Genomic DNA, 22,407 nt, shown 5'->3' on the forward strand with positions numbered 1-22,407 from the left:
TGATGACACAGATCCTGTCCCTGTGCCGCTGCACATATGATGACACAGATCCTGTCCCTGTGCCACTGCACATATGATGACACAGATCCTGTCCCTGTGCTGCTGCACATATGATGACACAGATCCTGTCCCTGTGCCACTGCACATATGATGACACAGATCCTGTCCCTGTGCCGCTGCACATACGATGACACAGATCCTGTCCCTGTGCCGCTGCACATATGATGACACAGATCCTGTCCCTGTGCTGCTGCACATATGATGACACAGATCCTGTCCCTGTGCCACTGCACATATGATGACACAGATCCTGTCCCTGTGCTGCTGCACATATGATGACACAGATCCTGTCCCTGTGCCACTGCACATATGATGACACAGATCCTGTCCCTGTGCTGCTGCACATACGATGACACAGATCCTGTCCCTGTGCCACTGCACATATGATGACACAGATCCTGTCCCTGTGCCGCTGCACATATGATGACACAGATCCTGTCCTTGTGCTGCTGCACATATGATGACACAGATCCTGTCCTTGTGCTGCTGCACACGCGGTCACACGGATCCTTCCAGCCCCCGTGCACACACGGGCACCCAAACCCCTGCGTCCTTTCCAGTGCACGCGAGGTCCCTCGAGCACCTGCTGCCCGTGCCCAGCTCTGCCCAGGGACTGCTCGTGTGCGTCCATTCTCAGGGCAAAACCTCCCACATCTGTAACATTCAGTTCGTTCCACTGGTGGCAGGGCTAGAAAGCTACTGTAGGAGCTGCCAACAGCCTGCGAAAGCCCAAGGCATGAGTCATACCTGTGTTTAGTCCTAGTTCAGGTCCGGTTGCTGTGGTTAAAATAGAGCTCATGTCATAAAAGCCCATTTGATACTGAGGGAAGCATTTCCAGCAGTGGAGCGGCTAACACATTTTTTGCCGCACCGTTGCAGTAGTTAATTAGGTTCGGTGTTGTGATAGATGTACCTTATTTTTCATCTTGTCTGTCCTTGATTTCCAGCCACTGGATCTTTATTATGGCTTTGCTTGCTTGATTGAGAAAATGACTTGTATTGCATTTCTGTCCCCACGGTGGGTATCTTGGCTGTGACTTGGTCACTGTTCAGCCTTGTGCCCAGCCACCTGGGCAAAGCTCTTGTCGTCCTTGCTCCAAGGTGCATTGTCTGGTCTTTCCTGTGCCTGTGGCTCCCGTGGTTGGACGTGACTGTCTAACCAGCAGCACCGGTACCTGGAGCTGTGGTGAGGGGCGTCTCCTCCTGCCTGTGGTTGTGTCCCCTGGACCTGCTGCCAGCTCCCAGCTCTGTCTGTCCAGCCAAGATCTGTCTGTCCACCTACTTTCAGGAGGTTCAGGCTGCCCAGGATGGAGTTCCATGTTCAGCGAGCTCAGCTCGCTTTTGCAGTTGCTCTGCATAGCTGTTGACAGTGAAATGTAATTTGCTTTAGCAGACAGAGCTTTTCAGCAGACCTTAATCAATCTGTTCAGTTATCAGTCTTTAATGTTCGTTACTGTTTTCCCATCCTTGCGTTGTTGTACAGACCTCGGTAGACTTTAGTAGACATGGTTCATTTTCTTTTTGGAATTCACGTAGACGTTCACTAGCAAAGGGCCATGAACAATCATCATAAGAAACAAACTTGATGTTGTTTCAACATTTATAGTTCTTTTTGAGATGTACCACCTGAGCGATTTGAAATCATTCAGCGGTACCATCTGATTTTATATAATTTCAGTTTTTTAATTCAAGTGAGCCAGACTAACTCAGATCCCCTGAACATGTCTGCTATGCTAGTTCTGTTGTAATTATCAACTAAAGTTATCATGCCAAGAAAGACTGATGGCTTGATAGGATCTGGTTTTGACAAGCCGCATGTTGATGTTAATAAGGAATCTAGAGAGCAGGCTATAAGGGGAGTCCTGTCTCAGCCTCTGACGCTGTGCCTGCAGCTGCAGCTGGTGCGGGGCGCGCTGGGGTCCTGCCGCGGCTGTGCGGAGCGGTTTCCTCCAGCCCCCAGCCCCCGAGCCCCGGCACTCATGAGAAGCTGGTGCTGGAGCCCAGGGTGCTCCTTCAGCAGCTCCAGCAGCGGGAGCGTGGGCAGGTGACGATGCTGATCGTCTGTCACCTCGTCATCCTCTGTCCTGTGCTCCCTGGGCGTTCTCACTGCTGAATATTTTATCGTGAGAACAGCTAATTATGTCCTCTAAGCTTTTTTCCCTTTTCCCTTTTTTCCAGTCGGTGCAGACGCTGTTCCGGCATCCCGGTGTCACTGTCCCCACTCACAGCACAGTCACACTTGCTGGGGTTCGTCCCACCGTGGTCTGGAGAAGTGCAGTGCAGACTCCTGCCTGCCTGAGCTCACCCCAGAGTTAAAGTACAACAGATGCCTTTAATTTCTATTCATTTCTGGTTTTGTTCCCGGTGGCTGCTGAGTAGTAGGAGCCACCACCAAGCAGGGGTTTTGCACGGGGACTGAACGTAAGGTGGTCTGTGCCTCCGAAGCGTTTCTCCATCCAGTAACGCTGGCATTTCGGTGCTCTGTGGAGCAGCAGCTCCCGGGCAGCGCACACACACCGGGCTCCGGGACAGGAACAGTTCTTGTACCATCCGCCTTCACCGCCCTCGCGCACGGAGCGGCCGCTCTGCAGCTGCCAGCTCAGAGCCAGCGTGGCTGCCGCTTGTTCTCCTCGCACTTCACATCTTTTGGTACTAGATAATTCAATTTTAAGAAAAAAAATAACATTAAACCAAACCACGTGTGTGTTCTATACAGCGCTGGTTTGGCTCCATTTGGTCACTGATTATCCACCGTTGGAAGATACAGTTTGGGGTTTATTTCTTAGCTCTTCTCTCCTTGCAGCACCCCCACCTCCGAGGGCCCCGCGCCAAGCGCCGCTGTGAGCTGTGGGGTCTGCGCCCCCGGTTCCGCGGGTGGGCCGGGGGCTGGATGCCCCGGCCGCGCTGAGCGCGTGTCCTGCCCGCAGCGCTGCTCCCCGCCGCTCTTCCCTTTGCCGCTCTTTCCTCCTCCTTCCTTTACAGAGCAGCCTGTCTCACTTAATTGCTCGTACAGTAGATCACCCAAAGTGCATTACTTAAAGATCAACGTTTTGATTTACAAAGCTGCACTTTAACTTGACATTTTTATGTTTCGCTGCCTATTTTTCTAATTACAGCTGAAAGGAAATTTGAGATAAGTATCATGTAATGAAGGAGCCAAAACCCCAAGGACAATTGGTTTGATGTTATATTCTCAACTTGAATTAAACAATTGGCTTTTGTTCTGTAATTAATTAGGGTTTATTGGAGTCGGTAAGGGGCGAAGGCTGTTCCTGTCTGCGCTAGCCTGCCAACCTGTGCTGTGCTGAGCACCGTCAGGGAGATGTCAGATTGGTGAACGCTGACTCCCAAAGAATTCTCAAGTCCCACATGTGAAGCTCTTGGTGTATCTTGCTAGCAGATTAGTGTCTGTAATTAACGCTGAGTGCACAGGAGACACTTCGTCCCGGTGACGCGGGCACAGTTGCTCGCTCAGCCCCAGTCGCCCCAGCCCACGCTGCTCCCGAAGCAGGTGAGCAGACCCCGGCCACCCCGCCATGCCGCTCCTGCCTGGGGGGCTGCCTGGGGAGACAGCTGGGGGCCGCCTGCCCGCTGTCACCGTGTGTGTTCCACCGTACGCCAGCAGAGCGGCTGGGAGAGCCGGGTCGGGGCGGCGGGCGCTGCGGCAGCCCCAGCAGGGACGAGCTTTCATCTCTTTCATCCCGTGTCCGCTCTGGCCTGGGATGGAACAGTCTGACTTGAGTGTCCAGAGACAATGCCTTTTTTCCCTGGAACGTGACCATCTACTGAGGGTATTTGCTTGCGTTGCTCCCTTTTTAATTGCACGTGAGTAGGTGTGCAAATTGAGTCACCTCTTCTCTCTTTTCCCCAGCTCTTCCACTCCATTTCTGAGTGGGAGTTAGTGTGAGGCCCGTCACGGCTGAGGATGTAAATGATGCTTCTTTTCCATATAAGATGAATGAGCAGATGGGTTTCCCTGTGCTGTGCATCCTCCCTTTTGTTCTTACGTGAGGTCCGCGGTGCCCCGGCACTCCGGGCAGCGTGCGCTGAAGGAGGAGCTGCTGTTGCCCATCAGGTTCCCTTTCCTGCTAAATATAAGTGATGGAGCTGGAGGCCAAGAAACCTCAAGTTTGTTTGTTTGTTTTACTTTTAAGTCTCACACTAAGATGCGTCATTTCCACAGCCCGCAAGCTGAAGAAGCTGGGTAACCTGAAGACACAAGACGAGGCGGAGGCAGCCAGCTCGTCCAGCCCCACGGAGGAGCAAGCGCCCAAGATGGTGATGACACGCATCGACGGGTACGAGTGCCAGCCCATCTTCCTCAACGTCCTGGAGGCCATTGAGCCCGGCGTGGTGTGTGCCGGCCACGACAACAGCCAGCCCGACTCCTTCTCCAACCTGCTGAGCAGCCTGAACGAGCTCGGCGAGAGGCAGCTGGTCTACGTGGTCAAATGGGCAAAGGCCTTGCCAGGTGAGAGGAGAACTGACTAACTAACTAACTAACTAACTAACTAACTAACTAACTAACTAACTAATTAATGAGCCTGTCCCTTCCCCAGCACTGTCCTCAAGGCCCCTCTTGCATTGCTGGGGTGGGTTGGGAGGAGGGGTCCACAGCCTGTGTCCCCCCATCGCTCTGCTCCTTGGGGAGCATCTCCACGTGCACCCCATGTGTAACATCTCCAGGAAGCAGCCGCAGGAGCCCTGGGTCTGTCTCCTGAGGGTGGCTGGTGGGTGGGAGAGGTGATGGAGTCTGTAGAAAGGGGTGGGCGGGGGTCTGACCTGCTGTGCAGACTGAGGGGCTGCTGCTGTCAGGGCTCGGGCTCTTGCTCTCCTCGCGCTCCCCGTGCCGGGTTCTGCTCCACGGGCAGGGCTGTGGCCACCAGACCTGCAGAAGGCTTCTCAAAACCATCATTAGCCCATCCCGTAACCCCCAGGGAGTGGTGATAGTTCTCCCGGGTAACTCAGACGTGTGATATTTCATGATGTGAAAGTGAGATGGGAGTAACTGGGCTGGAAGGAGCTGAGGCTTGAGAAATGGAGGAGATCCTTCCTCACCTTTTCTGTATTTCATAGGCCAATTAATGGCAAAAGAGAGATATGAAATCCCAAAGAGCTTCTTCCAGGCAGTCAGGTTGCTCTTGTGTGACAGGCTGCTGGAATATATTTATGATGCATTCAGAGTTGTGTTATGGGAGTACATTATGCCTGGAAATTTTCCAAATAGTAATAGCTCTCAGGTGCTGTAAATGAAAACATCCTGGTGATAGATGTGTTTCACTGAATACGCGCCATGGTTCTGAGCACAGAGGTTACCAGTCTGTAACACGCCGCCTGTTGCATGTCGTAATCCTGCCAGGGAATGAGTGAAATTACAGAGGACTGAGATCACTGTGGGTGCAGCGGGAGCCACTTCACCTCCCGCACCCCCGAGCTGGGGCGTGGGACTGGTACCAGCTCCCTGCTCCTCGCTGCAGAGACCCTGCTCCTGCGTGCAGGTGCTGTGACCAAGGAGAGCACTGAGGCAGAGGAAGTTTGCCACTCTGTGCCAAAACCTGGCGATGAGCTGCAGTCGGATGTTTGATGTTCCCAGAGATGTGGCAGCCCCCTGGAAGCAGCTTGACTGGTGGCCCTAGGGGTGTTAGTCTGCACATTCTTGAGTCAGAAAAGGTTCACCTGGCATGTGAAGCCAGGGACAAATTGTGCTTTTTCTGCTGGCTTACCTATGCCAGACATCAAGACTTTTCCAGAAAAGTACACAGAGATATGACCAAACCTGACCGGCAATCCGGGGCTGAGGTTGGACAACTGCGGTAGCGCTAATGGAAAGGAAGAGTGCTTTGAAAAACAGTTTTCATCATAACCACCCCATTATCAAAGGCTTTTACTCTCCTGTGCTGCAGCTGATGTCTGACCCCGTGTGCGTGGCAGCACTGCGCTGGTGCCCACCGCGCCAGCAGCGGCATCTGGGCAAAACTATCCTGCATCTGGGCGGTCACCACGCTCTGGGCGGTTACAGTATAACCACAAACCCTCTGCAGGGCAGCGGGTCCTGTGTGGAGCCCAGCTCTCCTGTGTGGGCATGCTGCGGTGGGACGGTGCTGCTGGCTGCCCCCATCTGCGGCCACGGAGCATCACATCTGGTGCTGGCCTGATCGTTACCATCACATCTGGTGCAGGTCTGACCGTTGACATCACATCTGGTGCAGGTCTGACCATTGAGATCGCGTCTGGTGCTGGTCTGACTGTTGGCATCACATCTGGTGCTGGCCTGATCGTTACCATCACATCTGGTGCAGGTCTGACCATTGAGATCGCGTCTGGTGCTGGTCTGACTGTTGGCATCACATCTGGTGCTGGCCTGATCGTTACCATCACTGCTCGTGCAGTGAAGGCACAGCCTGTGTGTTTTCCGCAGCTTTTCCCAGCAGCTCCCTCACATGTGCCAGTGCTGGAATTCATCAGTAGTGGCCACAAATTCGCCTCTTAGCCATAGTGCTGATGTTCTCCAGGGAGGCAGCGAGCAGCCGCGCGGTGCTGGTGCGGCGGTGCCTGGCGGTGGCTCCGCAGCCCCCGTGCTGGGCAGCAGGTTCTGCTGCAGGTTCTGCGGGCGCTGGGGCTCCCTGGGCGCTGGGCGAGGGACAGGTGAGGGACAGACGGCTCTGCCCAGCGCTGCCCTGCCCTGCACGCACTGTGGCTGCTTTGCTTTTTGGGTAGACATGCAGAATCCTATCCCCCAGCCAGAGGTGGTCTGCTGGCTGTAATTTATTTAAATTACATTTTGGTTAATGAAGCAGAAGTGTGTTCAGGTCCCAGCCCGTGGGCTGGCTGGGCAGCCTGGTGCTCGGCGGGCTCGGGAGGCAAGTGATGCGGGTCAACGTGCACAGGGACAGAAGTAATGGAAACAAAACCCGAGCAATTTAAACCAGCGGGATGCAGTTGTTTTTACCAAAACAGAAAGATCTTCCCACAGTGCACTGGGAGGCTGGAGGCTGCTAATGAAGGCCGCTGCTGACGAGGTGCAATGGGAGCAGAGCGGAGGGCGGGAGCAGCACAGGCTGCGTGGGCTGGGGGGACAGCGCCTGGGGTGACGCCAGCAGCACATGGCACACATCACATCAGCACATGGCAGCACGTCTCCCAGGCTCCGTGCACAGCCCCGAGGGCAGCCCGGCACCTGCTGGAAGCCGCCCGGTCCCCAGGCAGGGTGGCAATGTCCCCCTCCCCTCTCCCCGTTAACGAGGCACAAGCATTGGCTTCACTAAGCACAAGCAGCCCTGAGCGTCAGTTAAGAGGTAAATCAGTGTAAGGGGTTTAGTTTCCAGTGGCTGGTGCTGCCAGGGGAGCAGGAACTCGCACCTGTAACTTCCTCAGCCTGGTAGTACTGGCAATAAATGAATATTGGTTAATAGGTGATTGTTGACCTTGCATCCTGCAATGAGCATCACCTGTATACCGAGTGATTAATACACAGCATGGTGTTGCTGCACTTCTTACAGGCAGGCTTCACCGACACCCTAGGAAGAAAACAGCATGAGGTAGGAGTGCTTCTGAATTCTGTGTGCCAGCAGTAGCAATATCAGCCTCTGTCCAGTGGAGAAAATTTACTGTATGGCCCTTTGGACCCTATGCAATTGAAATTCTGCATAGGAGAAGGTAGAATCAAACTGTGGTTTCCCTGGAAATGAAAGATTAAATAACCACAGCTTGCCAAGGAAGCTGCTGAAACAGAATGAGAAAGTCTGACTAAATCCATGGAATCTGTCCACTTCAAGGTAGGTGGAAGGAGTATGTCATTTCCCTTTTCCATATGAATAAATTCAGTGGAGGTCTTAATTTAGCTCAGCACTCAAACACGTTAGTTTAAAGATAATTGTAACTGGCAGCAAATGCAAAGCCTTCAGTTTGTCCCCAAAGCTGTCAGGAAACAGTCTGTGACAAACGGCGGGTCCGCAGGACAGGGACGTTGCTGGGGACAGGGACGTTGCTGGGGACAGGGTCAGGGATGTTGCTGGGGACAGGGACGTTGCCGGGGACAGGGACAGGTGTGGCACAGCAGCCACAGCCCTGTGGGTTTCGGCAGCTGGCGCAGGTGTGATTGGGGAGACGCGGCACCTGCTGCCGCAGGACCTGGTTATCACAGCCATCCCATCCTGTTTCAAATCTGTTGCCTCATACTCTAACTCACCCTTTAACTATAATGATACATCTGATGGTGCATCCTTTTCCATTCTCTGGACAATAGCTTTTCCGGACACAAAATGAGTATTTTTTCATATTAGAAATGCTACTTTACGGTAACGAGATGTTGCTCCGCTGCTGATTCCCGGGAAGATGCCGCTCTGGCACAGCGGTGCGTCAAGAGGGAAGATAATGCACGTATTTCCAAAGCAGGCTGCCTTAGGATCATTCACAAGGAAAAGGTTATGCATTGATCTTTTTCAAATCATCACTAATTTTATTTCATTTTTGCTGTGATTCCTTTCTGTAGCAGGCAGCTTCTCTCGGGGCTCTTCAAACCGTGCCCATACTAACAATTTAACAATTGCGGTATTAGGTTAGTATTTATTTCCATTTACAGTGACTTTGGCCATACCTCATCCGAGATGCCTGCAGGGGGAGGTTCCCAGGAAACGATACGTGCCTGATCTCTGAACATCAGTTTTGTTTCAAGGCGTTTCAGCTCAGGAACTGGAAACAGTGATTTCTTTTAGAAAAATTGGCCACTTTGTTTCTGGAACTTGTTTTTGTGGACAAGCAGAGAGTGATCTTAATGTCTTGTAACAACAAAGCCCTTGTGTTCAAACACCTTTCCTTAAACACTGATAAAGCTTGCACAAATATTTTTTTTCAGCGAGCATAATTACAAGGTAATGAACGAGTGCGGGAAAACGCTTCTCCTGGCACCGTGAGCTGCAGCGAACCCTGAGCGGCGGGTCGGGGGGCGGGTGCGGGGGCCGGTCCCCGCGGGGCGGCTCTGGCGCTGGTTTGCCGGGAGCGCCGCGGGTCCTGCCACGCGCGGTGGCGCTGGCAGCGGCTCTGCCCTCCAGTGCCTCTCGGGCCAAACTCACTGGAAGCTCTTGTGTCTCTTTTGAAGACAGAGCATCTGCCGTCACAAACACGTTCATGTTAGTGGGATTCCCTTGCCCACGTGGTTCAGAGCGTCTTTCCTGGGGTGCGCGCCCCGGCCGTCCCGCGCTGAGCCTGGCCAGCGCCTCCTGCAAACCGCACAGGGTTTGCCCGTCGCTCTGCGCTTCCGTCCGCTGCTTCGTGTCCGCCCTTAACAGAGCTTGGCTGCTAATTCCCGCTGAGGACGAGAAGCGTTTTTCCTTCTAAGAGCAATTTTAAAAGGGAAATCTCCACTTTATGGATTGGGGGGTGAGTGTGTAGCGGACCGATGGGACGTTCATCCGCGTCGCCATGCACCGGTGCGGGCCGTTCCCGCGCAGTCCCGGCGCAGGGCCGGCCGCCGGCTCCTCCGCAAGAGGCTCCAGTTCTCCCCATCTCTGCAGAGACTGAGCAAGGAGGAACAACAGCGGCAGGTCCGGGAAGGGAGCTGTCGCTGTGGATGGCCTGGGCCTTCCTAGGCGCTGAATGAATCCCTGACCAAGTTTACTGGATAAACAGAAAGTGTTTTGATAGCATGCAGTAGTGTAATTAAATTTGCAACCCGGATTTCGACACATGCGCGAGAGCAGTGTGATGGGTTCCGTGACGTCCCCGGGCTGCCCGGGTGCCGTGTCTGGACTCGCGCGCTGCTGTCGGGGCTGGCGCTGGGGCGGCAGCTGAGCCGGCGGTGGAGGTCACCGCGCAGGGGCGGTGCGGCGCCATCGCACGCAGCCTGCGGCTTTTCAATCCACTGGCATGAAAGATGAAAGGAAAACTTACAAACGTGAAGCAAGTTTAGTTGGCAATAAAATGCCGTGTGCCCGGTTGCAGTTCACAGCTTCCCAGGCAAGAAACAGATGCTTGCCACAGTGGATCATAATTATACACCGGAGGCGTTAGAATTGCTTTAATATTTGATTGAAATAACGTATGATTTTCTTGAAACCAGATTGTCACAGAGGTGCACCAGAACTAACCCAAACAAGTGATAAGCTCAAACAAACCTCATTTCACAACAAAGGCAAAACCAGGCGACAGAAAGCAATGAGAAACAGGGGTAATCCGAAATGAACCAGCACTCCGATGGCGTTCAGCCCGCCGCAGGTGCTGGTCGGGGTGCTGTTCCTGCGGTTAGCACCCCAGAGTGGTGATCCAGCCTGTACACACACCGACCCAGGGAAACGCTCTCAGGGGTGCCCCAACACAGAAGCGCTCGCCCCGAGGGGCAGGGCTCCCCGAGGACGTACCCGCTCGACTAACTACAGACATCTGGAAAAAGCACGGTGTTGGGGGTGGTGTTTGTGCGTGTCTTGCAAACACGCCTGGGGTTTAGCTGCGCACCGCCATCTGGGAATGCTAATTTGAATTTAATTGGTGTTTTTGGTTAGCCTGCGATTCAACGGAGGTTTTCATATTCATTTATATAGTAATTAGATAAATGCATTGTGTATTTGACGGAGAAACTGGAGCAGTCTGTAAGCCTGTGATGAGACCTCAGGGTTACTCACTGGTTACTCACATCATCGTGACAAGAGTGCTGCAGGAGAGCTGGGGTCTGCACAGAAACAGCCCTGCTAGCTGCAGCAACCCAACACTAATCTGTAACATCCCCCTTTTTTTAACAGGATTTCGCAACCTGCATGTGGATGACCAGATGTCAATAATCCAGTACTCTTGGATGGGCCTGATGGTTTTTGCTATGGGTTGGAGATCTTTCACCAACGTCAATTCCAGGATGCTTTACTTCGCTCCAGATTTGGTCTTCAATGAGTAAGTGCAAAATAGCAATCTAATATTGTGCTCTGTCTGGGTCAGACTAGATGAGAAATGAGAAGGAGACAAGGAATTTGCCTATGAAATGTGCAGCCTGAGTCATGGTGCTCTCAGAGAGCCCAACAGAGCCCAGGAGGGCCCTGCGCGTCCCCTCCGAGCGCTCTGCAGGGACCCCAGGAGCCATCAGGAGAGCTGCAGTGTCCCTGCTGGTCCTTCCTCCTGGTCTTTCCTCCTGGTCTGTCAGCCTGGCCGTGGGTTTGGCTTCCACGGAGCACCAGCAAGGTGGAAATGTGTATTGTAATGTGTATTGTAAGTGCCAGGGGGTTCTCTCTGATGACTTAGAGTCGGGGAGGGCTTATTGACATGAAGGTAGAGGAGCTTAAACCCAATAACTGGGCACAGCAGCAAGTGAACCCAAACGTGCTCTGAGAGCTCCGAGCTCAGCTCTGTGTCCCTCGCGGCCAGCCAGCTTTGGTGACTCACTGCAGCCTGTCTCAGGATGGCAGAGGGTCGCACAAACCCTGCAGTCCCAGGTGGACCCCGCGGTGACACATGGGCGTTTTGGACAACGTTCCCCTCCTGCACACAGGCCCGTGGCTGCCGGCATCCCCCGAGCAGCGCTGGGCTGGGGCCGTGTCCTGCCCCACGTCACACGACGCTGTCACCTCGAGCCGTGCCTGACACGTCTCGCCCCACAGGTACCGCATGCACAAGTCCCGCATGTACAGCCAGTGCGTGCGGATGCGGCACCTCTCCCAGGAGTTCGGCTGGCTGCAGATCACGCCGCAGGAGTTCCTCTGCATGAAGGCTCTGCTCTTCTTCAGCATCAGTGAGTGCCGGCCCCTGCGCGGCCCTCGCGCTGTGCCACGCCGGCCGTGTCCGGTGCTGCCCTGCGCACGCGCTTCCCGGGGTGGCTGTGGGTGTTCCCCTCTCTGCGTCATTCTGAGCTGCTCACAGACGCGGAGCTGCTGTGGCGAGGAAGCCACCAGCCAGCCCGTGGTGACCCGTCCCACCGCTGCCGAGCACAGCACCTCGCCGGGGGTGGCTCCTCGGCCTGGCCACTGTCACCATGGGGACCTCTGAGTGTCACCTGCTGAGTGGGAAAGCAGTGCTGCAGTCTGTTCTCTTGCCTGTCTTGTATAACGAGCGCTGAACACGCATCCTTGGGCTAGCAGTAGTCCACTGAGCTGGTCAGAAGCCCACAGCTGGTGGGCAGAACTTTCTTCTTGGGTCTGCGCTCACCTCTTCCTCAGCCTTCCTCTTGCTCTTGTGTTCTCTTCGCTCTCTGGGTAACCCTTGCTGTTTCTTTACCGTGTTCCAGTTCCAGTGGATGGCCTGAAGAACCAGAAGCTCTTTGATGAACTTCGAATGAATTACATCAAGGAACTCGACCGTATCATTGCTTGCAAGAGGAAGAACCCTACGTCCTGCTCTCGGCGGTTTTACCAGCTCACCAAGGTCCTGGACTCCGTGCATCCTGTAAGAGAGGACAGTGAAATGTCTGTCTATAGACGTAAGAAACAATAAAAAAAGCAGCTCTTTACAGGGAGAATGATCCTTGTCTGGAGATGTTGGTTGTCTCCACCAGTGGAGGTTTCCAAGATGCGGTGGGACAGGGCACGAGGTGGTCTCATCCACGCTCCCTTTCCCAGGAAAGGTTGCACTGGGTGACCTTTCCAGGTCCCTTCCAATGTGAGCTGTTGGATGATTCTGTGGTTCTTTGGGCCGAACTCTTGGCACACCTTTGCCGGGTCAGCATTGCCATGTGCTCCCAAAGTAAGCGACAGGGAAGAGACAGACGCTGAGTGTGCTGCGGGTGAGTTATCTGCGCCTGTCACCGCCTGCAATAACCGCTTGGGTTTATGGGCTTCCTTTCTGAGCAATGGAAAGCTCTTTGTAGGCAATACTTGTCCATCACCAGCCTAGCAGAACAGCTCAAAATCTCAGTGCCCCTAATGAATCTTCTCTGATTATAGCAGTGAAAACAAACTCTCTGTTTGTGGCTTAGTTTTACTGGTGGCACATGAGCTAGACCTGTCCTCTTTCCTGGGCCTCAGCTCCCTGCACATACAGCTCTAATTCTTAGTGAGTGAGGTGAGCAGCATCTGCACACAGTAAGACGAGCTGCTGTAGGACTGAGGAAGAGCCGTTTTTATACGTTTTTGTGGGACTCGGTAATGTCTGAGTGTGAGGGATTGTGGCAAAATATGCAGCATGCTCCCAGGCTGGGCAGTGCCTGGCGCACCCTGGGGACACGAACCCGCGGCTGGGCACAGGCAGGGCAGCGGTGGCCGGAGCAGAGCAGGTCCCGGTGCAGGCAGGGCAGCGGTGGCCGGAGCAGAGCAGGTCCTGGCGTGGGCAGGGCAGCGGTGGCCGGAGCAGAGCAGGTCCCGGTGCAGCCAGGTCCAGCACCCACTCCACGCTGCGCTGGGTCCTCCCGGAGAAACTGCTGCCCAGGGGCTTCTCACTGACCAAACGCTCTTCCTTTCGCAGATTGCCAAGGATCTGCACCAGTTTACATTTGACCTGTTGATAAAGGCCCATATGGTGAGCGTGGACTACCCTGAAATGATGGCCGAGATCATCTCTGTGCAGGTTCCCAAGATCCTGTCTGGAAAAGTCAAGCCCATCTACTTCCACGCACAGTGACCCTCCCGAGGGACTCCGGTTGTGCCGCCGCCTCGGCCACGTCCTGCCGGTTATTTCTGCACTACCGCACTGCAGTGCCTTGGGGAATCCCGCCAGCCCCGCGGATGGACGGTGATGAACGGCGACCTGCTGGGATTCCTGAGATGTCTGTTTTTCCTGAGGTACCTCGGAGCTGAACTGCCCACCACGGCTTCTGCCCAGTCTGGCTGGCCGTGCTGGCACAGGGACGGTGGCAGCGGCACTGTGTCTACATTCTCTTGTTTGTGTGCTTTTCGCAGTGACTTTTAGTGGTCCAGGGCCATGGCAGAAATGCCAGCAATTGTTGGGTTTGGGCTTTTGCTAAAAACAAGACAAGAAGCAGTTGGAACCGTGAAGTTGGAGAGTGGGTTACCTTACTGGCCTCCTTTGGTACTTCTTATTTGCATTATGGTGCTGGGAAGCAGGTGAATTAAAATAGTGCAGTAGAAAAACAGAGCAGAGTTCTGTGGAAGAGGTGAGTTTGCATCCTGATGACCCGGCAGGACCTGCTCTGGGTCGGAAGCTGCCGGGCAGCACCGCGAGCACAGCGCCTGCAGCCCCGCGGACCAGCGTTGACGGTAATTAGCTGATGCAGTGTCACAGGGTTGCCGGCAAAAGGGCTGGAGGTGACCTGCGGAGGTGCCCAGCGATGGCGGATGGCTGCTGTTTTCCACCTGGGATGTGTCTCCTACAGCCAGTCAAGTGCCTGACGCCCTCAGACCTCACGCTGTCCCCTTCTGCGGTGGCACCGCAGCCCCTGCCCAGCCCCACACCGGCCCTGCTCCCCTCGGTGTCCGCAGACCTGGCTTTCCAGCTACGGATTTTCCTTTGTCACGGCTGTTCTTTCTGCTGCCAGCAGATGCACGTTCCCAGAGCAGAGCAGCAGGACCTGTGAGGCCACAGGACGCTGGTGGTGGGTCCTGTCCCCGGGGAGGTGGCTGTGGCACCTCTCGTGGCACTTCAGGGGTTTGCAAAGGAATCGCCGCCAAGACCTAATGCTTTCCTGAGCGATGTGCGCAGCTCCTGCTAATTGCAGTGCTTGATTGCAGCCCAGGGTGGCACCGCCCCACGCACACCATCCCACACCTGCTGTCCCACGGTCAGAAGGAAACGCAGACCCATCTGATGCTGATGTTCAGATCTGTTTATTTGCTGAGCTCCGCTACATCTACAAGGTGCCCTTATGCCAGCAAGTCGGTGCCAGGGCACGTTTGGTTCTTTGGTGAGCGGGGGTTGTGCCGCTGCGGCACGGAGCGATGCTCGCGGCACAGAGCGATGCTCGCGGCACGGAGCGATGCTCGCGGCACGGCCGTGCCCGCCCGGAGCAGCCCCGTGGGCCTCGGCACAGAGCCGAGCCCCGTCAGACGCGTGTGAGACATCGCACCGCGCTGCCCGGTGTGATACCAGCTGCTCCTGTTGGTCGGGTGTGTAACAGCGAAGGGAAGGAGGCTTGGGCCGCTGGCGACTGTACGGGCGGTGCAGACAACAGCGCTGGTGCCTCTGCTGCCCAGGCGGTTCGGGAGCTGTGTCGTCCTCAGCTCTGCCGGTGATGCCCCACGGTACGTCTGGGTTCTTTGTGAACTCCCAGTAAGAACAAACACTTAATTTTTCCTAATACTTTTCTGTCATGCTATGTGATTTTCGTTAAAGGAAGGGGTGGGGAAAAACAACTCAAAACTATTGAAGGAGAGGATCTTTCTTTGTGGTTATTTGTAACGGGTTTTCCTCCCCTGCTGGATACGGCTCTGACCGTGCTCTTCCTCCTGAAATCCCTTTGTATAGGTGGCAGCAGGATCTGTAGATAACCTTCCTGAATGATGGTGTTCTTAATAACTTTTCCTATTTTAGAGGGCAGCGAGCATTTAAAACGTTGATATGATCTACTGGTACTTGCAAATGAACCAGTAAAAAAGATCCTGCTGATGCGTTCTTCTCTTCTTGAACATTTTATGGCTATTAGCAGGATACAATAAATAACCGGGTTGGCAGTGCCCTGATCTCTGTCATCAACAGGAGGATGTTTACGAGCACTCTGAGTAGCTCCTCTGGAGAGCTTTGTGTTCTGCACAGGCTCGTGTCAGTGAGGTTTTCATTAGCTAATGACACTGGAGGTATCCTGCTGGGTAATTTTCTGCTGGCAGTTTGTGAAGAAAGTAAACTAACAAGGGTTTGCATGCGCTGATTTGCTGGTGGAAGCCTGGCGCAAAGGCAGAGGGGTTTGGAAGGGGCGGTGCGTGTGTGCTGTGTGCCGGAGGAGGGTGTGCAGCCCCCGGCACCGCGTTCTCTGCCCCCCCAGCGGCAAATTCACTGCTGCCACTTCTTGGTCAAAAGTTGACTTTTTATGATGTTACTGGCGGGATGAGTGCAGGATGTGGGAACCAGGATCACTGGCACCTCTGTGTGTATTTGCTGGGGGGGTTAATGCTGTTGCCTTGTTTATTTTCATGAGCTGCTGCAGGAACTGGGGAAAAAAAGAGACTTAAGAAATACCAAAGTCCAGATCCTGCCATATGTCTTTATACTTTGTGTTTTCTTGTCTACTTTTGCTTTAATAAAGCAAAAGACTGTCACCATCTTCACAATCATGCAGAAGCTGTTGCTGAGGTTTCCCAGCCCCTGTCCCCATCCCCAGCGGTTCCTCTGCTCTGGTTTAGGTAGGAGCTGTCTGGGCTTTTGTGCTGGCTTAACCCGGGTCCTGGCTCAGACCAGCAGCTCCCGCCAAAGGCAGGAGATGAGGAACACGAGTTGCGGTCAGCCCGGGAGCAGCATTTTTGCACAAACAGGTACAATTTCCTGAGCTACAGGGCGCAGGTGAGGTTGTCCTTGGTTATCACCGCTGCCGTGGTGCTGGTGCAGGTGAGGTTGTCCTTGGTTATCGCCACTGCTGCGGTGCTGGTGCAGGTGCTGGTGCAGGTGAGGTTGTCCATGGTTGTCACCGCTGCCGTGGTGCTGGTGCAGGTGAGGTTGTCCATGGTTGTCACCGCTGCCATGGCACTGGCGCAGGTGAGGTTGTCCTTGGTTATCACCGCTGCCGTGGTGCTGGTGCAGGTGAGGTTGTCCTTGGTTATCGCTGTTGCCGTGGTGCTGGTGCAGGTGAGGTTGTCCTTGGTTATCGCTGCTGCCGCGGTGCTGGTGCAGGTGAGGTTGTCCTTGGTTATCGCTGTTGCCGTGGTGCTGGGGATGCTGGGCTGGGACCCGAGGTGTCACCTGCCAGCACTGGCTGTCCCTGCAGCCCCTGCGCTGTCACTGCACCCACTGAGCTCGCTCCCTGGGTGTTTCACTAACGTATGTTAAACAGATATATAGATCTATATATATGAAAGCATGCCCCATTTTATATTGCTAAAGATGTTATCTATTTAATGCTCTAAGAGACTTTTTTTCTGATTGCACATTGATTGCAACTAAACATCCTTCAGGAGATGAGTCAGTATGTGCCAATATTAATGGAAACTTTTAATTTAATGATTTTTTCTGGTCGGGTGCAGCCCAGTTTCCAAAGGTCCGTCCTCCGGTGCCACGAACAGAGTGCAGACTGGCCCTGTCTGCTGTCAGGAGCTGCTTCTCCAGCTCTCTTGTAGCTGATTCTGGTTAGACAGGGACAGTATTTGCACCTGGGGGACGACAGTGTCCTTTATTTCCGCCCTCTTCAACTGCACAAAGTGTCCTTGCACTTTCAGGCACAATCCTGGGATTCTGAGCTGGTCGCTGTTTTCTGAGTGTTTCCAAGTTGACTTTTAGAGGCACAGAAATCCCTTCTCGACCATGAGGGTGGCCCCTGTGCGCGGGCAGCTCACAGGACTCCTGTTCATCCCCATTGAACGGCAGGGGAACCCGCACTTGGGATGGAAGAGCTGAGTATCTGCCCCACACACACAACCACAGCAAATTCACAGTAAGCTGCTCTCTGTGCCAGGTATTTTGTGTTCCGTGGCAATTTAATGCTGGTTTTATTTGTTAACATGTCTCTGTAATAAAAAGAGTTCTCTATATTGATATATTTTGTTCTCTTTGTAATAAGCCAAAAAGCTCATTGCTGGTGCCTTTTTGCCTGGGAAGGACTCCCAGCCCACAGCTGTGTTCACGGGGTAACGAAGCAGGATGTCCCCGCAGTGGCTTGTTGTGCCGTAGCTCAGTGGAGTCATGAAGCAAACACTGCGGGATTACCAGAAGAAAACGAACAAGTAGCCCGCGGAATGGGCAGAGGGACTTTCGGGTACAGTGACGTGGTTCTGTCCCCAAGCTTGCCGTGTCCCGTGCTGAGCTGGAAGAGGCCTCGGCCCCGTCTCGGCGGGACGTGGCTGCACCCAGCTCCTCTGCAGGATGGGCGATGGATTCGAAGCACACACGTAGCGTTTTATTATGGTTGCAACCCTGCAGTCTTTTCCAGTCACCTTCCAGAAATGGCAGCGTTTTGCCTGAATTAATAGCATCTGAGGCCAAATGCTGCTCCTAAAGAAGGATGTTAGTTGGATTGCTGCCACTGCTCTTTTTTGTTTTAATTGGACTGTGATCTGGCCCTGAATGCGCTGGATAAAGAGAACAGAGACCTACCGTGTTGCCTGGGGTGCGTTTCTTCTCGTAAGGAAGAGGAGCCAGCCTGGCAGCGGGCCGGGCACAGGACCGCTCCCCGCGCGGGGGACACGCACATACGTACCCGCTTCTGGACCGGTTTAGTCCCGGCTTGGTCCCACGCGGGCGCTGGGCCTGTGCCGCGCCACAGCCCACACCTGCACGCTTGGTGTTCGGCTCCTTTTGTACCCTTAAAATCTGTTGTTGTTCTAAGCACAATAAAGGCAGAATCTCGTCTGCTGGGACGCTGCTCTACGTGTGTATTCGGCTTCTGTTTCAGTATGTGCATGAAAAACGTTATCTGGTGTGATGAATATTAGCTCTCAAAGATGCCAGGGACAAGTGGGTCGTTTTCCAGTGGACAGGGCTGTATGTGGGGTTATTCATATAGGCTGTTTTCAGTCAGATTTTGCTAGTAATCACGTCTGAACTGTTTATTCATTTACACATCAATTGACTAATCCTTTCATATATGCCTCTTTGGGTCTTTTAAATTGAATTTCATTTGATTAATGTATTTCTCAAAGCAAGGAGCTAATAAAGGCCAGTGTCCTCCTCCTTTTGTTGTTGTTTTCAGTATCTTTATGAGCAGTTGTAAATCCATTCTGCTGGAACTTTGTTATAAATTTGACCTGCGCTCTCCAAGTAATAAAACAGACGGCTTATCATAGCCCACGTTTCAAATCCAAGGCACAGATGTGAATGCTGCTCAGGGCCAAGACTTCGTTCCCTGCGAGACAAATCAAAGAGCATGGGAAGAACATAACATCAGTGCACAAAGAGCCGGGGATGTCTGGTGTGCAACTGCCCAGCGGCGGGACAGGCACCGGCACGGGAAGCAGAACGTGCTCAGCAGCGCAAAACCCCTCCCCGCGTGAAGTGTCACATTAGTCACCTGCAGAGACTACGATCCTGTCCCTCTATTTGAGCCACACTTAAAAATGAATGTGTTATTTCCCAAGTTCACCCTTAATCAGCACTGAACAATCCAGCGCTGTTCTCAAGTACCTGTCAGCATCCTTTAGGCCCAGTGTCCTTCTGTCCCGTCAGCATCCTTTAGACCCAGTGTCCTTCCGTCAAACTCTCACGCAGCCACTAACATGCCCCGGGACATTGCGGAGCCGCTGGTCCAGCACGCCCTGGGGGGACAGACTTGTCCCTCAGGTGGCTCTGGGTCTCCCAGCCCTTGTCCTGCTGGCTCCAGCCCCAGTGGTTCTGCAGTTTCCCTGTGTGAGCAGAGCAGGAACTGAGTTGGATCTTCTGCAGGGGGTGGGTCTGTCCAAAAGGGCAAATTCGCTTCACCTGAACTGATTTTGCTCCGTTACGTTGCAGCCGTTTCTGCTGCGCGCCATGATCCACCCACCCAGTGTTCACCAGGACCTGCCAGCTCCCCTGAGAGCCCCCCAGCCCTCCCGGTGCAGCGGGTTCGGGGCGCAGCGCTGCCCCCGAGGGGCGGGAGAAGCGCTCGGCCCAAGCGCTCTGTCCTCGGCAGCTGTCCCGCTCTGGAGCAGAAACCCGCTTAATCTCCACAACAGCCATGCAGTTCAGAGAAACACCACTTTGCAGGGGGAGTGGGACGTGCCGGGGGGCCTGGGGGCTGCAGAGCTGCGCTGCTCGCTGGCTTTGTCGTCTGTCTTTGGGTCTCCGCAGCCCCGCCAGCAAACAGCCGCTGTCCCCAGCGGCTCCGGGCCCTTCCCGGGCTTTGGGGTGACAAGCGCAGCGGGACCACATCAGCCGAGCCTGCGGGGCTGCTGGGACACGGCCCCTCTGCCCCTCAGCAGCGGGAGCTGTGCCCGGCTGGGGCATCTGAACAGCACAAACCACGCCAGGAATCAATCTTGCTGCCTTTTTTGGTTTTTTCCCCCCTGAAGACATCTCCTGTCAAGCAGCCCTAAAATGGCTCCATGCTTCAGAGCCGTTTGCTCGCCTTTGTCCTCACAACAGCCAGTGGGAAATCTTTAAAACAGAAAAACTGTTCCATTTCCTAAAGGAGTTGCTGTAAACACACATTTTGGCAGTGGTTTGCCTCCCTGGGAGCGCTGCACACACCAACCCAGCTGCACCAGCAACCATCCCCCATCAGCCTTCCGGGTTTATGGGGCCCTGGGTGCACCGACCCCCCGAGGCTGCCCCAGAGCGGGGAGCTGCTCTGCAGGGGGTTATTTCAGAGATGTGGACAGGACACAGCAGGCACAGCCCAAACCCGCCCCCACAGCCCCACAGACACCCTCCAGTGCCAAAGCCCCACGCCACGGGGTCCCCGCTCCTCCAGCCGCAGTCGCAGTGTCACCGTGCCCTCACACCCACCAGTGCCAAAGCCCCACGCCATGGGGTCCCCGCTTCTCCAGCCGCAGTCGCAGTGTCACCGTGCCCTCGGGCAGCTCCTCCATCCCCTCGCCCAGCCGGGCTTGGCCCCGTGGTTGGATCAGCGCATGGATGGGGAGAATGACGCTGCACATGCAGCCCCGGCCATGCACGTTGTGCCTCAGGATCCGGCCATCTAGCTGTCCTGTGGCTGACGGTGTCCCAAAGCACCTACTGATCCTGGTCAAAGAACAGAAACAGGGCCAGGGCCACCAGCTTTCTGTGGGGCCAGGACTGCAAAGGGGTATTTAAACACAGCAATTGCAGACTGTGGCTGGAGACGGCTGTTGTTTGTACAGCCCCCGGTGGTAAAGGACTCCCAGCTGTGGGAGGGTGTGCCTGAGACCACAGGGCCTGCTAACGAGCAGATTGTTTATTAAGAAAGCCCTTTAAATTTAGTTTCCCCAATTTGCACAACATAAATTTTGCAGCTCCCTCCAGGTCGGGGCAATGGAACGCCCAGGATTCCAGCCTGCGGGGAGCCCGGCTGCTCGGTTCCCGCCGCTGCTGCGGTTTGTGTCCGGGCACCGCTGGCACCCCCGTGTCCCGCGGGGCTGGAGCAGCGGCCGGAGCGTCCGCAGGCTCAGGGGTCACGCTGACCCCGCGCCACACCAGGGCCGCCGGCCAGCGCCGGGCTCCGCTCCTCGCCCAAAACCGCTGCCGCTCCCGGCGGGCGGGCGCCAAGCTGGGCGAGCAGAGCACAGGGACACGGCGGGGCCGGGGTGTCCCCGCAGGGCCGGGATGTCCCCACAGGGCCAGGGCAGCAGGGAGGGACTGGGGCGTGCAGGACACGAACAAAAGGTGCTGGAGCGGTGAGGGGATGGGGGTCCTGGGGCAGCGTGAAGGGGTGTACTCCTCCGAGCCTCCATGGCAATGGTAACTTATTAATACATACGATTTCAGGAGTCTGTGGAACTTCTGCCTTTTGGGAGCTCTCTCCCAGACTGCAACAGAGGCCATGGAAGCAGTTCTTCCAGGAACTTCTGAAAATACAAAGAAAATAAGTACATTGCACCTTTTACCGGTTTAAAGCATCTCCTGGTTTTTTTAAGCCAACTGCAGGATTTTTGTTTTGGTGGCCCGACTCTTGATTTACGGATGTATGGGCCAAGTAACGCTCCTGAAGGCTGCCAAGAAAATGTCTGGTGCAGAGAGCTGCTCCTAAATCAGAGCATTCAGCTGGTTAATTGTGCAGAGAGTTGGGCCAGTGAGAATTATGGAGCTTAAAACTGACTCTGATCCTGCAATAAGTCCCGCGTGGGCGGATTCCTGGGCGCTCGTGGGTCTCCGTGCAGCACATAAATTTAAGATGCCAGTGCTCGACTAAGTACATTTCAATTCTAAATTTATCATATAGATGTGTCTACTGCAGTGTGCCTTTAACCTCCCCAAACTCCTCCCCGGGGAGGCGCTCACGGGGGCCCAGCCTCCAGCTTTGAATCTTCTTGTTTTGATAGCTTTTCTCTGTATAAAAACCTACAAGGTTTTACTTATGCTAGAAAAATATTTTCGTTGCTCAGATGAAATCCAAACGTTTCCGTAAGAAGCAAAACCACGCGGCCGGGACAGCGCCCCGGTGCTCGTTCCAGTCCATAATCCTTTAATACAAGGGCCAACGGAAAAAGAAACCGGTTTCTTTCCCTGAAACTTGGTTGTTCCGAAGGAAGCCACCCCTGGAAAGATTACAGCAAACTTTGCAGAGGAACAAGGAGCCACGAAAAAACAGACCCCCAAACCTCGAGCTGCTGCCTCAGCCGGCGCTGCCGGCGCTCCCGGAGCCCGTGTCTGTGCAGGCGGGGACCCCGGGGGTGGCGCAACACCCCCCAGCGCTAAACCAGCAAATAAAGCACAATTAGACTCGTC

General features: G+C 54.6%; 1 protein-coding gene across 6 annotated transcripts in view; it reads left to right on the top strand.

The window, feature by feature from the left end:
• Window positions 1-18,738, top strand: part of AR (androgen receptor) — a 47,276-nt gene extending 28,538 nt beyond the window's left edge. For 2 of the 6 annotated variants that reach the window (XM_065077312.1, XM_021297073.2), the window contains exons 4-8: window positions 4,244-4,531; window positions 10,794-10,938; window positions 11,640-11,770; window positions 12,263-12,420; window positions 13,435-18,738. In XM_065077312.1, coding sequence (XP_064933384.1) covers window positions 4,244-4,531; window positions 10,794-10,938; window positions 11,640-11,770; window positions 12,263-12,420; window positions 13,435-13,590 — 878 coding nt within the window. In that variant the 3' untranslated portion in view covers window positions 13,591-18,738. The remainder of the gene's footprint in view (window positions 1-4,243; window positions 4,532-10,793; window positions 10,939-11,639; window positions 11,771-12,262; window positions 12,421-13,434) is intronic. The other 4 variants (XR_010475586.1, XR_010475583.1, XR_010475585.1 and 1 more) reach the window with 4 other exon arrangements.
• The last annotated feature ends 3,669 nt before the right edge of the window (window positions 18,739-22,407 follow it).

This window comes from Columba livia, chromosome 12 (assembly GCF_036013475.1).
Source record: "Columba livia isolate bColLiv1 breed racing homer chromosome 12, bColLiv1.pat.W.v2, whole genome shotgun sequence".
Taxonomy (NCBI): Eukaryota; Metazoa; Chordata; class Aves; order Columbiformes; family Columbidae; genus Columba; species Columba livia.